The sequence below is a fragment of the Zingiber officinale genome, chromosome 9B (assembly GCF_018446385.1).
Source record: "Zingiber officinale cultivar Zhangliang chromosome 9B, Zo_v1.1, whole genome shotgun sequence".
NCBI lineage: Eukaryota > Viridiplantae > Streptophyta > Magnoliopsida > Zingiberales > Zingiberaceae > Zingiber > Zingiber officinale.
Genome location: NC_056003.1, coordinates 120,684,589 through 120,701,418, shown reverse-complemented (window position 1 = coordinate 120,701,418; position 16,830 = coordinate 120,684,589). Strand labels below are relative to the sequence as shown.

Below are 16,830 nucleotides of genomic sequence, written 5' to 3'. Positions count from 1 at the left end.
AAATGGGTGAAGATATTTGGCCTCAGAGGTAAGCTAGTTCTGCGATACATTGGCCCTTTCCAGATCCTGAAGCGGATTAGAGCAGTAGCTTATCGGCTGGCACTACCACCGTCCCTAGCAGGCGTTCACGACGTATTCCACGTATCTATGCTGAGGAGATACGTATCCAACCCGACACATGTGCTAACAGATATCTCAGTTCCCGTTCAGCCTGACGTCACTTATGAGGAGGTTCCAGTACAGATTCTGAACTGGAAAGAGCGTCAGTTGCGGAACAAGACTATCCGACTTTAACTATCCGCCTGGTTAAAGTCGGATGGCAGCATCATTCGGACGAGGAGGCTACCTAGGAGCTCGAGGATACGATCCGAGCTCGATACCCCCATCTTTTCACTTGAGGTATGTGATTTAATTTACCATTCAACATTTATACGCTTTACCTGTTGTTAGTATTTGCTGGTGGTAGATAACGAAATTTGGGGACTAAATTTTTATTAGTAGGGGAGAATGTAAAATATCGAAAAATGGAGAATAATGATAAGGAAATTTTTCGAAATTTTTAAAAAAATTTCTGGAATTTTTCGGAGACCGTATGGCTTCAGTTACAGTGATAAAATTTGGGTGGGTCCCGGGAAAGCCTATTTTAGCTGCTCATTTAAGCGAGGAAATGTTGATTTTCTTTTTATTTCTATTTCTTTTTCCTTTTCTTCATTTTTCGTCGTTTCCTCCTCTTTGCTCGCGATGCCTTCTCCTTGCTATGTCATAGTCGTTCTCTCAAAAAACCGCCACGCGACGGTTTCCTCGTGATTAAAGCCGTGGCCAAGGGCTTCATCCTCTCCCTCGCCGATTCCCTTCCCAATCCTCTTTCCCTTCCTCGTGTGCCCTAGCCGTCGTCGTCGCACGGAGCAGCGCCACTCCTCACCGTGCCCTAGTCTTCTCTTCTTGTGCCGCCGCCACCATAGCTGACGCCACACGGAGTAGTGCTGACCCAACAACACCGTCCCTGTGCCCTAGCCGCCGCTGCTAGGACGAAGCCGACACAACTCACAGCCACACCCCAAGCACCGGCCGCCGACAAATCTCTGTTGCCCTAACCTCTGCTCTGCCACCCCGATCGCTGCTGTGCCCTCTCGCGCCGCTGCCTTCCTCAACCAACTCTCCGCCGCGCTGACCTCTGATCACAGTCGACGCTGAGCCCTAGCCTCAGCCGACCTGTGCTTTTTCCCCCTTCTCCTCCTTCTCACTTCTGTCGACGATTTTGGAGGTAAGTGTCATACCAAGTTATAGTTGAGGTTGATCTCTGTTCTTGATCTTGATCCTCTTCTTAGTTTCTGATCTAGTCACGGTTGGGGGTTGTGAGGGAGAGGAAGGCTCTGCTGTGAAGTATTCCGATAGCAACAATTAGGGTTTCCGGCCTGAATTCCGGTCAAGCAGCACTGTTCTGGCAGGGAAATCAGAGATACAAGGGTAAGTTGTATGGTAGAAGTGGTGGATTAAAAGATTAATTTGTTGTTTGTGTTTTTAGGATAATTGTGTTGTTGATAAGCAATTCCACCTTGCTGCAGCCACTGGATCCGGCAACAACCTCCTCTAGCAGTGGGTAAGTACATATTTAGGTGAGTTTTTATGTTGAATATGTGATGGATTATGTTATAGTAAGTCCTAATTAGAAGGTGGAACGATTAGGGTTAATGAAGTTAACCCTAATTGATCAATGGATTAGGATTTAGTTTAGTTAATGAATGCATGATAGAATTAGCTAAACTAAATATTGTGACACGGGACTTTGACGCGAGACGAGCATTTCGACGTCGGATTTGGACTGGTTTGGACCTTTCTATTGGAGGCGGATACTTTGACTTTATGTCATTTGATATGCATAATAGTGTTTTTAACAAATAACAATGATTATTTTCTTATCTGCTTCGGCTGGTCACTACCCGATCTGTTACATGCTTGTTTTGTTTATTTGTTATGTACTTCATGTTAGTACCTACCTGATTATACATGTCTATAGAGGTAGTGACACAACCATGTTTTTATTATGTTCAGGACCTAGGTTTTGATACCTTATCTGACCTGTGTACCTTGACCATTGATTAGGTCAATTTGTTTTAGGGTACACATTATATATATGGATAGGTTCTGGATATTTTCTATGCTTAGTGTCATGCACCATCTCGCATGATTGCATGTTGTGTGATAGTCGGCTCCATTATTGTTGAGCACATCGCCAGTTACATAGATCTGCACACGCCACCACTCATGGGTTTGTGATATGTCAGGCAGGTGTGTGGCAGTCCTGCTGTTAGGCTCCGCTAGTCCGGTGACTCAGCGTGGTAGCCAGCAGACAGTTCTGCTCTGTTAAGCTCGCTGGTTTAGAGACGCAGCGTGGAAGCCGACAGACAGTTTGCTCTCCGTTGGTCCGCTCATGGGTAGTGTGACGCAGCGTGGTAGTCGACAGGGATCCCTCCTCTGGACTGGCTCAGGGATATGAGAGTATTGAGCTCCCCCACTTATGATTTAGGGTAGGAGGATAGATATACTCCGACAGCATCCCGTCCACTCGGTCACTCATCAGGAGCAGTGACGACAGAGTGCATGGTTGTCACAACCCTATTCACTCGGTCTCACCATCGTGTGTGAGATGACTGACTGCATCAGGGGTGACCAGGACATGTCATTGGCATCATATGCATGATGCATTTATTGCTTGTGTTTGCTGCATTTATTTGCTGCATATTGGTTGGATACATATGTTTGACATGCATGCAGGATTTTGATACCTCTCGGTCTGACGTCCTTGTTATACTTATACCCATGTTCTGGTTAGTACAGTTTTTTCTTGTTTATTTCAGTTACATTTATCATTCTTATATTAGGAGACTGTACGCATGATTAGTGCTAGTTGTTATTTTCTTTATTATGCATATCAGTAGTTACCCGCTGAGGAGTTGACTCACCACGTGGATATTTACTATTTTCAGGTTGAGGCTGTCCGGAGAGTTCCAGTTGTTAGTCCCCTAAAAATCTAGAGAGGATATATTTATTTGGTCTTTTGTTATGTTTCTTATTGCACTATCTGGACTGCTATTAGTTTACTTTACAGATATTGTCGATGAGTTTTATTTGGATTTGTTTTACTACATGCCTGCCTAGACGGCAGAAGAGGTGAGTTGATGTTATCGTCAGATTTGAGTTTTATGGGTGTAGTGGAGTAGGACATCAGTTTTGTGCTTTATGGGTGTAGTTGAGTAGGGTTATTTTTGAGTCTTCTTATCACTGTTCTAGTTTGTTAACTATTAAACTGCGTGAATATCTATGTGTTGTATTTTATTATTGTTATTGTTCCGGTCGTGTTGGCCGAGGTATATATGGCCTTGAGGGCAATGTTTCGTATTATCACCCATACAGGGGAGATGCTATCGAAAGTTTATTCGGGCAAGGAGTACCTGGGATATGACAATCTTGGCTACCAGGATTCATAAACTCTATTACTTATCCTGGAGGTCTAGAGTTCGAATCCTGAGGAAGGCAAAAATCCACTGGCCAGGGGTGGGAAGACCTAGTGAGTAACGGCACGGCCGAGGGTCGTCGGTCGACGACATAAGAGGTCGCCAATTGGGCCGCCCAAGGGGCCGAGTCATTACACTCTAGATCAAATGATTCTCAAGAACAACACAATATTGGTCAAACATCAACTGGACAATTGTAACTTCTGGTTCAACATGATTAAGAGGTCTAATGAGGATACATCGTTCCCAAGGATAATGCGGTCTTATGTTGTGTAAGGAAAATTTTACCAAAGGTGTTACAACCTTTGTCTTTTATTGTGAAGGATATTCCATCATTGATTATAGGAGGAGTTATGGAAATTATTTCTAAGTGAGATTGAGACCTTGAAGTGTTTACAAATACTAGAAATATAGTTAAAAAAGTTAACTAAATAAGATCATCTATGATGATTGAGAAAGAGAATGCAGGTATTGATCAAGGAATGTTTCTCAGAAAAAAAAAACAATATTCATCAATCCAATTTTGTTATGGAAGATGAGAATTGCATATCAAGATAATGATAAATGCTTGAGAAGTTTAGGATTATTCAAATAATTATAAGGGGAAGTTGTCCTCAGACAAACTACAAGATTGTTAGTGTGTGCACTTATGTGTCAAGACACTTCTTATGTATTTTGTGGATAATTATTTAATAAAGACAAGAATTTATCATTAATTATTTACTTTTCTATATGTATATGATTAATGATAAAGTCTCACAGATCAATGGGTATATTAATTTGAAAACCGTCCTTGATCGGATAGATATCTAGAGGGGACATGGATATTTAGATCAACGCTGAGTATAACTAGGTCAAGATAGACCGAGGGATGGATATCCAAGTTGTACTTGGGGGTGCCTTGAGTTTAGAGGTACACTAGACACGACTCGCTCAAGAGGAGACCACATATTAAGCATCATTAGTTATTCCTCTTATGAACGAGTGTAACTGATCTTTTGACTTGAGACCTTCATTTATTCTATGTGTGGAGTTATATGTTTTGACGCCGTTAAAAGCAGTTTTTAATCGGATTGTGATTAATACGGTAATTGGGTGTATGATAAAGTGTAGAGAGAATAGTGTTGAGTCAATAGAGGATTCATCGCTCTCTTGGATTAGGAGTTAACTGTTGGGGTTGCAAGGTTGCAAACATAGTCCCATATTGGAAACACATGGGAAAGATCATGGGTTTATAAGAGAAAAGATATCTCCATTGGCATGAGGCATTTTGGGTAGAGCCCAAGAGCAAAATCATGAGAGCTTAGGCCCAAAGTGGACAATATCATGCAATTGTGGAGATATCTAAATTCTTTTCGATCTAACAAGTGGTATCAGAGCCCGGACTGCCAGAAGGTTTAACCACCGACTGTGCACAAGAGCTATGGTCTGATTGAACCATGTGAGTACAATATTGACCTCGAACAAAGAAAGTGGGGGCTCCTATGTTCGGATCAAGAGGACCAGACACCAGGCAGGAAGTCCTAGTTGCGGCTAGGCAAGGAAAGTCCTAGTAGGTCGGGTGAACCGAGGGGCAAGAAGTCCTAGTTGCGGCTAGGCAAGGAAGTCCTAGTAGGTTGGGTAGACCGAGGGGCAGGAAGTCCTAGTAGGTCGGGTAGACCGAGGGGTAGGAAGACCTGGTGGGTCGAGGATCGGACGTGGGAAGCCTATGGTCCTTTGTTTGAGGGGGGGATTGTTGGGGTTGCAAGGTTGCAAACATAGTCCCATATTGGAAACACATGGGAAAGATCATGGGTTTATAAGAGAAAAGATATCTCCATTGGCATGAGGCCTTTTGGGTAGAGCCCAAGAGCAAAACCATGAGGGCTTAGGCCCAAAGTGGACAATATCATGCAATTGTGGAGATATCTAAATTCTTTTCGATCTAACATTAACATCCTGGCCACTTGATAGAGATATTAGTGACTCGAAATCCATGGTCATGGGAGGAATGATTTATCATTCAAGAAGAGTCTATTATATCTTAGAAATCAAGTAAAACAATTAATTTGGTAATGATGCATAATGTATTGAATTAATTGGGATATAGACTTAGATGAAGAGATTGAATTACACAGTAATCGGTTCATTGTGGTTTACAGTTTATGACTTATATTAATTTTATTGCATTGGGTGGCTAAAAATTATTGCTAGACAACCACCTTAGTCTATGTATAGATTTACACTACCTTCGTGTATAAAACCTAGAGGTCGCACGCATAGCACGTAGACATGAATAATGGTATCGGAAGCTAGTCGAGATCAAGATCAAATATGGATTTATTTGATACAAAGAAGAGAGAATTCGAATAGCCATAATCATGATGATTAATGGAGAATTCGAAGAGTCATCATAATGATAATTGATTCTGTCCGAACTATGAGTTGATGAAAGTTGGGGACGAGGCGCTCTTTGCTGGCTTCGTGTAGGCGTCGGGATGAGATGGGCCTCCGACGAACCTGCAACAAAGTCGGGCCGGGAAGGGGTTCCCGGCGACGACCCTCCGACGCTCAAGTCAGGCGAGAAGAAAGCTGGAGCATGACAATGAGAACTGTGGCTACAGTGTGGATGATTGCATACCTCCGCTGAAGCTTAGGGGTCCTTATATAGGACCTTGGGGAGGTGCGTGCGCACTTCTCGAGGTGTGCACACTTCCCCAAACATACCTCAAACATGGATGTCAGAAAAAGCATGTCTGGCGTCATTCCGCAACCGTCCGAGCATATCCCTGACGGGACATTGGAAACTTCCATCGTACGATTCTGTGTACGGCCTGGCCGTCGACCACGCCGATTGTCGACGGCAGCTGTCTCTAGGCTGATCTCTCCAGCTGTCCCTTTTGTCCTTTTCTGTCTTTTGTCTATTCCTGGGTTGGGCGGGTCGGCCGCTCGGTGCTCCAGGCACGCGGGGATGTGAGTGTATCGGACCGAGCGGGAAGACCCCGATCATGTGCTCGGATGAGATTGTGCCACCTTGATCTACGACTCAGCCAGGCGGCTTGGCCGCTCGGCACAGAAACTCCTTTACCTTGCGTCGGAAACCCGACCTGTGGTCGAGTTGTCTTTCGTCCGACCTGGGAGATTCCGCTCGGCAGGACTTTAGGGTCGACCCTCTTGACCTTTGACTCGTACGTGTCACTGACCTCCTCCTGGGCGGGTCGCCCGTTCTTACCACCGGATCAATAATTAATGAAGAATTTGAAGAGTCATCATAATGAAGGTTATAAATGAAGAATTTATGGAGCCTATAACTCTTCATCTTCTTAATTAATGAAGATCATAAATGATGAATTAATTGAGACCTTAACTCTTCGTATTCCTTGGAGGCTATAAGTAGCCATCCTCAGAAAGATGCAAGAGTAGAATTCATTCTCTCCGAGTTTCCCTCATCAAATTCTTCTTCGTTCGGAATAGATTGTAGTGCTTCCAAGGCTTTGCCAATCCAAGAGGCTAGCACCTAACTGATCGTATCAAGTTCGTGATCTAGTGCGCGTGGATATCGCTAGAGGAGTCACACGTGGGGCTCTTATCTATCTATCTGTCTGTGATATCATTCACACCTATTGAGGACTCGAGGTATGTTTTTATGTTACTTTTGTGTAAAACTATATGTACCACGAAAAGATCCATGATTCATTATATGTCTTTCGCTGCGCTCCGATTCCAACAACCCTCACTGTGATAAAGGTGAAAAATACTCTATGAGTGGAAAGGTCGTAAACCTTCCTATAGAGCTAAAAAAATGAATGGTGAACCAATAAATGTGGGAATATTTAGCTAAGGTATAAGTATCTCATTTGGGGATGAATGAATTACATAAAAATGCATTGATATGTGCCAATAATCATGATACACTATGGTAGCCAAGAAGCTATAAGAAAGACACTAGTGTCAAATAGTAAGTCTTAAAATATTTGTTAAAGACTTAACATCATTAAAATAGTAGATCTCTGGTCATGAGATTTCTATTGAATATGGAGAATCGTGTGAATCTGCTAATTATAAATACTTGCAGTAAACTATCTATTTAAGGGAATGAGTTTAAAATCCAATATTTGAATTTAGTAATGGTAACTTAATCATGTTGATTAGAGATTCTAAGATCATGGCTTAAAAGGGGCAACTAAGTTAAAAGACTCAAGGCACCTAGTAGTAATTACTTTAATTCATTCATGAAGACAAAAAAGTGCTACATACAAAATAGGTAGAGGATAAGCAAAAACTCTTAATGATTTCTATATTATTTCGCAAAGGGTATAATGAGGTATTGTAGGATACTCTTAATAAGAAATCATCTATATAAGTGTGAAGTGAGGGTCTCTTCAAAATTATAAGCACTTATGAATTCTCAAATATTGTCAATGATCAAAATGAACATGACAGAGAACTAGTAGAAGTCTAAGAGTTATTGTGTGAGTATGATTGCAATGGTCCGAGTAGGCGAACAAGAGGGAGGTGAATTACCCTGAAAGAAGGTTAGTACTTCTCTCACTTATGGAACTTAGCAAGGAACACACGTTTAACAAAAATTAAAAACATACAAACAAAGTAAGAGACAAAAAAATTTACTTGGTTTGTAACTAGAGAGTTTACTAAATCAAAACAGTGGAAGCTCAACTAGTAGATCTCCTTCGGTGAAGGCGGAGTAACCTCTTACAGACGTTAATACTCGAACAGAAACAAAGAATAAATTCAGAAATGAAAGTACAGTGTGTTGTTTGAATGAAGAGGACCAGAGCTCTATTTATAGCTCACTAGTCGAAATATAACCGTTGATGGCGTGGCAGCTCTGGACACCTAGATCAAGTCCGAGCACCTCCACCGTGGTGCCTTATTTGTTTCGCAACGACTTCGTGATAGGATTTTCTCACTACCCGGGCGCCTGGACATGGTCCAGGCACCTAGAGTTTTGCTTGCGTGGACTCCGAACGTCATCCTCGCAACAACATCTCAATGGGGCGCCTAGAGTCCGGGCAGCTAGATAAGGTCTAGGCACTTGGACAAGTCAACTTCATGTTGACTTGTCCGGTTGTTCCGGTCGCTTAGATAATATGGTCATCCAAAGTTAAGCTCATCCGAACTTAACTCCGACCTTCTCCTCGAGCTGTCTTCTGTTTTGACTTCTCGTCCCTCAGAAACATCGCGTGCATCCTTCTCGTCTATTGTTGTACTCTTCTACAACTCTTCGTCCTTCGGATGCACCGAGCTCGTTGACTCACTTTCGGTGTCATCCTTCTTACTCACTAGGTCTTCCGCTCAATTTTCTGTGTTCCTAAGTCCCTGCACACTTAAACACAAGGTATCAAATAACACAAAATTTAACTTAACATAGTTGGTCACATTAAAACCAATCCAGGATACTTACAGATTATCTTGGTTTACAACAACGGCTGAACAATTCAAAACATAATTCAATGGACAACCAAGTAAGTCTGAACATAATCTACTATAGAAGGTTCAAACCACAAGTTATCTCTTCCGATGCAAGTCTTTTGCTATAACTCTTGTTTGAGACTTTAAATTTATCCATACCAGAAAATTGATGTTTGTAACCAATAAATCAAATATGAATATAGATGACTATTTTATAAGTAGATCATTTAAATTAATTTCTTAAATGAATGAGAAATTAATATTTAAGATTATTTTAGTAATGAAAGGTTGATCTAATATAATTAATTGAGCGAAAATACTGACTTAGTACATTATTTAGATTCATTAATGTGGATGCGTAAAAGTTAACTCAAATATTCACCATTCAATTCACTTGAAAAAAAAAAAAGAGTAAAACAATTGAAATTAATTTTCAAAATTTAGATGCAAAATGAATTATTCTATATTAAGTAATTAGTTAAAAATAATTGATTAATTAATTAATTAATAATAAAAATGACTCTTCATTTTGAAGAGAAATCATTAATCTCACTCCTCAACGGCTCAACTCACGCAACACTTCAATATTTTCTAAGACAATGCTAAATAATCTGACTTTGTTTAATAATTTTTAGGATTATTATTAAGCATATCCAAGTAATATAATATTTTTATATGTCAATTATTTGTTTTTTCACATATTTTTATATTTATTTTTTAAAAATAATACCTAATTAATTTTCATTAATAATACTTAATTAATTTTTTAATTAACTTAATTAATTTTTTTAACTAGATAAATTTATTTTCTGACCGGCCAAACCATGAAGATTTACCGTATTTTCTATATTCTCAATTATTCTATATTTTCAAGTTGCATGTAAAATATTTTTAATTTTTCATTTCACACCAATATTTATCAATAAATTACACACTGCGCTTCTAATATCAGTCTACTGATCGAATTATGTTTTAACCCTATGGTAAATTTTCTTAACCTGCACCTTAGAGTTCCAATACTTATAACTTGCTCCATCAACTTTATACATCTTTAATTTCAACTTAAAATGGTTAGACCATTCTAGATTTTTTATATTTTTCTAATATTCTTTATCTTTTAATTATTGATTAAATATTGGATATAGTCTATGAAATTAAATATTAGACTATAACGATACAAATAAAAGATGAGAATCATAAAAATAAAAAAAAAGAATGTTGAAATGTTCAAGTAGATATGTGAAATGCGAGTATAAAAAAAATAAAAAAAATAAAAATATTATAGCAAAAAATAAAATTACATCTATAAAGAAAATATCTAAAATACATATTTAGGATGTTACAAATATATACTAGGATGATTAATAAATACTTCAATAATATAAAATTATGATAAAAACACACATTAAATAAGAAGAAAAAAAAAACTTTACTAGTTACGATAAAATAATATAAAATTTATTTAAATATAAATAATAATATAATATGAAATAGAATTTAATAAAATATAGGACTTGATTATTATTGTTGTCTTGCACAGCATTTGACATTAACATTTTATTCAATAAACATATTTTTACCAAAATTACCCTTACCCCTCAACTATATATGTTATAGTTCTAAATTATCTTTAACATGTTAAAGATAAATAATAATTTTTAGCTACTCGAAGGCCTTGCAAAGATTTCTCACTACATCAGAAAAACAGTAATTTTAACTACAATAGCATACTTGGCAAAATAAAGTTATCATCTACTGTCCAGGTGACAGAAACACAAAAATGCAAGATCTTAACAACTTCCATAAGTCCTGAAAGAAGCCCTCCCAACTCACCTTATGTGGACTGAAATTCTTCAGTATCATATTTATACAAGAAACTGAAAAGCGATTTTAACAAAAATATATTCATTGCATCACTAAGATATGGAACTGCTTTTGCGAATAGGAATGTGGTTTTCTTTTCTAAACAAAAGATGTCTGACAGATAAACCGCTAACTAGCCTTAACTGACCATTTTCAGGTTCTGTTGGAAAGCAAAACAGATAAACCTCCTGGTATTCAATCCAAATTGAGTGGGGCATCGGCGATGGCCTCAATATCCTTCTTACTCTTAACCATACATCGTTTCATTGTTTCTGAATCAAGCTTAGGCAGATCTTCTGCAATTGCCATGTATCCATAAAGAGAAGGGAATTTCTTAAAGCAAGCTTCGCCTTCATTTGTTGGGTTATTTTTGCTGGAAGACCTCTGAAGAAAATCTTGTCTGCCATGATGATTTTCTGCAAGTCGTTTGTGAAGCCTCTCTGCTTCTTGCAGCCCGGAAAAAGTTGGGAAGAACTTGATGGAGAACACACTTTGATTGGATGGGTTCCCTTTACAAATTGTTGTTTTTAATACTTCAAACCCCAATTCTGTAATTCACAGACCACAAGTATTAAACGCTACAAAAAAAAACCTAAGGCTTTTCCAGGATCAACAAAACTAAAATAAATGGTGCATGTAACAAGAGTATTTCTTTGTTTTTCATGTAATGCCATGCTTCTGGTGTTTTTCCATCACAATGGATGATGCATTTAGTTATATCTATGTGGTTTCCATTATTTATTTATAAGAGAACCAAATACATAATCAAATAACTTTTTTTGAACAAAACTATTGGTCTCAATAAAAAAACTTGCAGGCATTCATAATGATCTCTAGCTAAAGCTGTAGCAATATCCAGCTTTAAGAGAAGTGAAGGAAAAGGTGATTTATAAAACTAACCTCTCAGTATTTCCTGTATCCCTTCCGTAGACAGGACAGTATTCTTGTTATTGAGGGTCTTTTTCCCAGTGGAGTTATTATGGAAAATAACAACTGGAGGCCAGAGAATGAGGTCCTCTTTCAGATTCTTAGCTTCAGGAGCAGCAGCAGACTGATAAGTCCTTGCTTGGTCAGGAGCCACAAGCCAATTCCATCCCATAAGAAGACAAAGTGCTTTGTGAAGACCCAAATGTTCTGTCTTTAAACCCACCTTGCCAGAGTGATAAAAGTGACTCACCAAGCTGTGTGTGTCAGGAAACTTCTCTGACGTACTGGATGAAAAGGGGAATAAAGGAAAATTGTTAAAGGCAATACAACAAATAGGTTATAGCATATTCCCTATCCATCTGAACAATGGCAAAAATTCCTAAATTCTGTTCTTCTAGTGTTCTCTCCACATCATGTTGCTAATGGCATTTGTTGTGTGACTACTATCATCCAGAAATGAATGAAATGCTTGTACTAGAATAGAACAATTATATTATATATGTAGCTTAACCACACCAAAAGGTCAGATCCGTCTGAACAGAGTTACTTCCATAGTTTGTACCCTAAATAAGTAAACGAATAATTACTGACAGTTCAAAAAGCCTAGCATCATGATTATCGACATCAATATGCAGAAAATCTCAATGAAACTACCGTTACAATAAAAGAACTTGACGAAACTGTTGAATTCCAGGTGTAGAGGTAAAATCTGTCCCAACTACTTGGTGTCATCTTCACATATCTTCTCCAGTCATTTAGCTTTGTCACTTACCAATTGAACAAAAAGGCCAAAAGGGGGTCAGATGAAATCATAGAATGAATAGAAAACAAAATCATGAACTTTGACACCGAACCAAATTCAACCAGATACGCTGTCCCAATTATTATGCAGCCATCCAAGGTTGTGACCCAGAGTCTCACTATTAGATTTCCTTATTCAGGATGGAAAGATAAAATTTTGCATCCAGTACGGACATGTTTTTTTGTGGTACCAAAAAGTATCACATTACTAACAGCCAGAATTTTATATGGCATCAGAAGGCGAATATTACATCATGGTGGCATGATATCATTGGAAAGGCAATGTTGTGAAACTACATGGAATTCAACATCTACCATACCAGTTGTGTTTAGAGTGTGAAGTCCAGATTCAAGGTGTTAAGAATTTTCTGGAACAGCATAAATAAATCATGTTATCGATACACCAATCTGAAAGAAGAGTGCAAATTTGTGCTCATATTTAGGTGATGAATGTCCAACTTAAATAGCTGTCTTCAAACTACTTGCTATCCTATCTAGTGACTTGGACATACATAACAATAAGAACTCCAGAAAATTTACACTTCTATAAAGAAGTAGCAAGACCGATCAATCACTACCATCGACATAATTCCAATTTGCCACAACCAATCTCCACAAAACAAAACTTTGTTTAACCCATATTGTGTTAATAACAACCAAACTCCTAAGGAAAATCATTTGCCACAAAAAATCATCTCTCTTTTTTAGTGGATGGCATCTCTTTTTTAGTGGATGGCATTACCTAGATCCAATAGGTATATCACTTTTTTTGGCTTCCCTCCAACTAAAACAAAATACTGCAAAACCTTAATCCTTATCAAATAGAAGGATAAGCCAACAGTATGCTTATTACGCATACTAACTCCATTCAGTTGCAAGAAAGGTATTTAAGTTAAAGATACTAATACCGGAAAGCAATTGATGATATGTCAATCAAGTACTTCTCAGTTGAAGTGGGACCAAGCATTCAACTTCCAGTAGGCTACCACAGATTAAGAAGACAGACCTGCCACATATGCAGCAAAGATGACTCTCATTTCCTTGCTCGCGATATCTCTTAAGTTGCTGCATATCCTCATTCAGCAACTTAAGAAATCGAAGAAAGGACTTGTGGACTTGCTGCTTAAATTCTTCAGAACCTTCAACTGGATCCCTCTTTCTTTGTGTCCTAGTATCATCAGAAACATATCTATCATGAGCAGGACCTTCATTCCGCTCTTCTAGGTCCTTCTTCCAAGATTTGTGGGATTTGAAAAATTCCTGTCTTCTCTCAGAATTATATGAGCCATGAGCTTCTGATGGACCAGACCTGAGTCGTTTTTTAATGTTTGTACCATGTCCATGTTTAGGATGTCTGAGAGTTTCTCCAGCAGTCGGCCAATTATCAGATCTAGACACCCTATGAGAAACTGTTTTATATTTGCTATGCCCAATAGCCATGCGCTTAGATTGCATTACCTCTTGTTGTTCATCCCTTCTCTCTGACCACATGTTACCAGTAGCACCTGCTGAGGAAATTGATCTAAAGGCAGTTTGATTGTTAGAAACAAGGCTTCTTGGATCAGGTTCACTTATGCGAACATCAGAAACAAACTGTTTTCTAGTTATTCTTTCAGATGGCAATTCATAAAGATCATACATATCAGCTTCCCTCTGTGGCGATTTGATAACCTGTCCATATACATTCACTCGACGACCATAATAAGTAGGACTAGTAGGCCTTTCATTGTAACTATTAAGACCAGCAACAGACCTTAAAGCATATGTTCCTTCAACAGTAGCTAATTCATGAACTCGTGATGGTTTTATTTTGTATCCAGAAGTATGCCCACTAGAAGAACCTTCCAAAAAGTCAGCCTTAATGTTCTTAACCTCTTGATACTCCAACTCTGCATCTTCGTGTAAATAATATTGTTTATCCCAATGGCCACTTTCACTTGTAACATTTCTTGAAGCATCCAATTCTCCAATCCTACCTCCTACACGATCCCTGAAAGATGAGCCCATCTTGTCGTGATGGTCACTATGAGACCTCCATGGTATTTTTTCATATATCTCATCTGAAACAAGAAATCTACGATTACTTAGCTCTCTCTGGCTAAATCCGTCAGGTTCAAAGTACTGAGGATCCATTTGAGCTGGACTAAGTGGGTTCCTTCTCAGTGGTTCAGAAATCTGCATTTGAACATACCCAATCCTGTCAAAAGTGTCATTTATATACTTGTTTGAACCATCTCTTAAGTAACCATCTGAAGGTTGGTGAGGGTGATCATCATACAAGCTCAACATATCATTTTTTGAAAGATTGGATGATGAGGCACCACCATAGGACCTCAACGATGGAGTTGTTGCAAAAGATGCATCACTAGTATATGCCTTCACTCCATGTCTCTCATCGAATGGATTTCTCAGTCGATCGTGGTAGTCACGGAACCCCACATCTAATGGCACTCTATTTCTTCCTGTGTACTCTTGCTTGAGCAATGCAGCTTCAGTTGAGAAATTCGCATCTTCAGGCAGTGAGTAGAAAGTTTGGGGTGATCCATCATCCCAAATAAGCCGCTTTTGATACAGCATGCTCTGGGTTTCGAGCCCCAAATGTGAAGCCCCTGGAAGACCATTGTCATTCAGGAGATATTCTTCGTCTTCGATCATGTGAGACATTTTTGGGTTAGAGGACAGCTCTGGCTTCAAATTGGAGTCATTTGACAGCATAAATCTGTGTGGTAGTTCATAACCTTCCCGTTGATTGGGTGAGTGCAAGTAGCGACGATGGGGAGTTGATGTGGGGTCATTATGGAGCTGCTTCCCATAATCAGGTCGCCTAGAGGCGTAGTCCCTGCGATCTGTGGAGGAGCTCCGGCGGATGGGGGGTGAGCGAGGATGCCTATCCCTGCTCGAAGGGCTTAAGCTGATTCGATGGGGTCGACGTATGAACTGATCATGATGCCAATCAGATCTATGGTCCTTCAAGTTGCCGGCTTCGTTGGCAGACATATGCGACATGTCCCGTCCACCTCTAGCAGGCGCTTCGCGGCGCATCTTCTGAGGAGACTGCAAGAGAAGTAGGCAAAAAGGACGGAAAAGCACTCACAGCGTGGCCAAAACCGATCCCTTTCTCGATCAGGCAGCGAAATCCACCAGAAGAATTATTGTAGATCGGGGGATAGCACTTGGGGAGGGCAAATCACAGGATACGAATGAATTCATGGATTACATGAAAAAAATTGAGAAAGAATGTCGAAACCGTGTAGCCATGTCGGAAACCTAAGCCATCCTAACCCTAAATTAATCGAGACTGGAGGATTCTTGGCACCAGAGTGGATCAAGGGTTTTATCAGATTCTGACCTTGGACGTGTAGATCCCAAGCACCATGTCGGAAGCCTCGACAACAACCACCAGCGTCGATCCAGGTGCTCCTCACTGCTCGTGTGGTCGCTTCGACGCTTCGGCTCCGCCGCAGCTGTAATCAAAGACCGCCGAGTAGCTAGACGGCCCTGTTTATGGATATACCCAATTTATAGTCTTGGTGGTTGTTTAACACAACGACACCCATGCTCTTTGTATTTCAAAATACACCCCTCCGAAATATTTGTTCAGTTTTATAGATTTTAATGAAATGGTGGACTTCCTCCTGTTCTTTATTCTGACATCAGCAAAACTACCGGATTTCTTTTTCTACTCTATATTTATTTAAATTACATTTGTTAGTTTTAAAATGAAAAAAAAAATCAAAAGGGCGTCCTTTTACATTTAACCAATTATAAAAAATATTAAATGAACTTGCTGTCATATATTTTATCCAGAATGTCCATTCTTTATATACAGTCCTTAGGTAGGATATGATGATTAAGGGTGCAAATAAATCAAGTCGTTTATGAACTGTTCAATCAAAGCTTAACTTGAGTTTAAATTTGATTGAATTTGAACTGACTCATTTAACATTTAAATTGAACTCGAGCTCATTTAACATTGATTCAAGAGTTTGTCGAACCTTGTTAAGCTAAGTTAATTTAATATTTTAATAATTAAAATTATTAGTACTTTTAAAATGAAGAATAAATTAAAAAAGAATGTCTGATTAAAGTATATGAACTTGACTTGAGCTCAGGCTTGAGTTCAAACTCACAAATTTGATCGAGCTCAAGTCAAGCCTATATAATTTTCTCAAGCTCAAGTTAGCATGAACTCAAGCTCGAGTTCGATTAGATTCGATTACATGCTAGTCATCTTTACTGATATATTCGAAATTTAGAGTTTGAGAGTCAATATTTACGATATTCTAACAGCTAACTAGCTATTACATTAGAG

At 39.0% G+C, this 16,830-nt stretch overlaps 1 protein-coding gene across 1 annotated transcript; it reads right to left on the bottom strand.

Moving 5' to 3' along the window:
* Window positions 1–10,704: 10,704 nt before the first annotated feature.
* Window positions 10,705–16,006, bottom strand: LOC122022604. Its single transcript, XM_042580636.1, has 3 exons — window positions 13,525–16,006; window positions 11,691–12,001; window positions 10,705–11,338 (listed from the first exon to the last, which is right to left on the bottom strand). The coding sequence occupies exons 1-3, from the start codon at window positions 15,558–15,560 to the stop codon at window positions 10,986–10,988; spliced, it is 2,700 nt and encodes an 899-aa protein (XP_042436570.1). The 5' UTR covers window positions 15,561–16,006; the 3' UTR covers window positions 10,705–10,985.
* Between the last annotated feature and the right edge of the window lie 824 nt (window positions 16,007–16,830).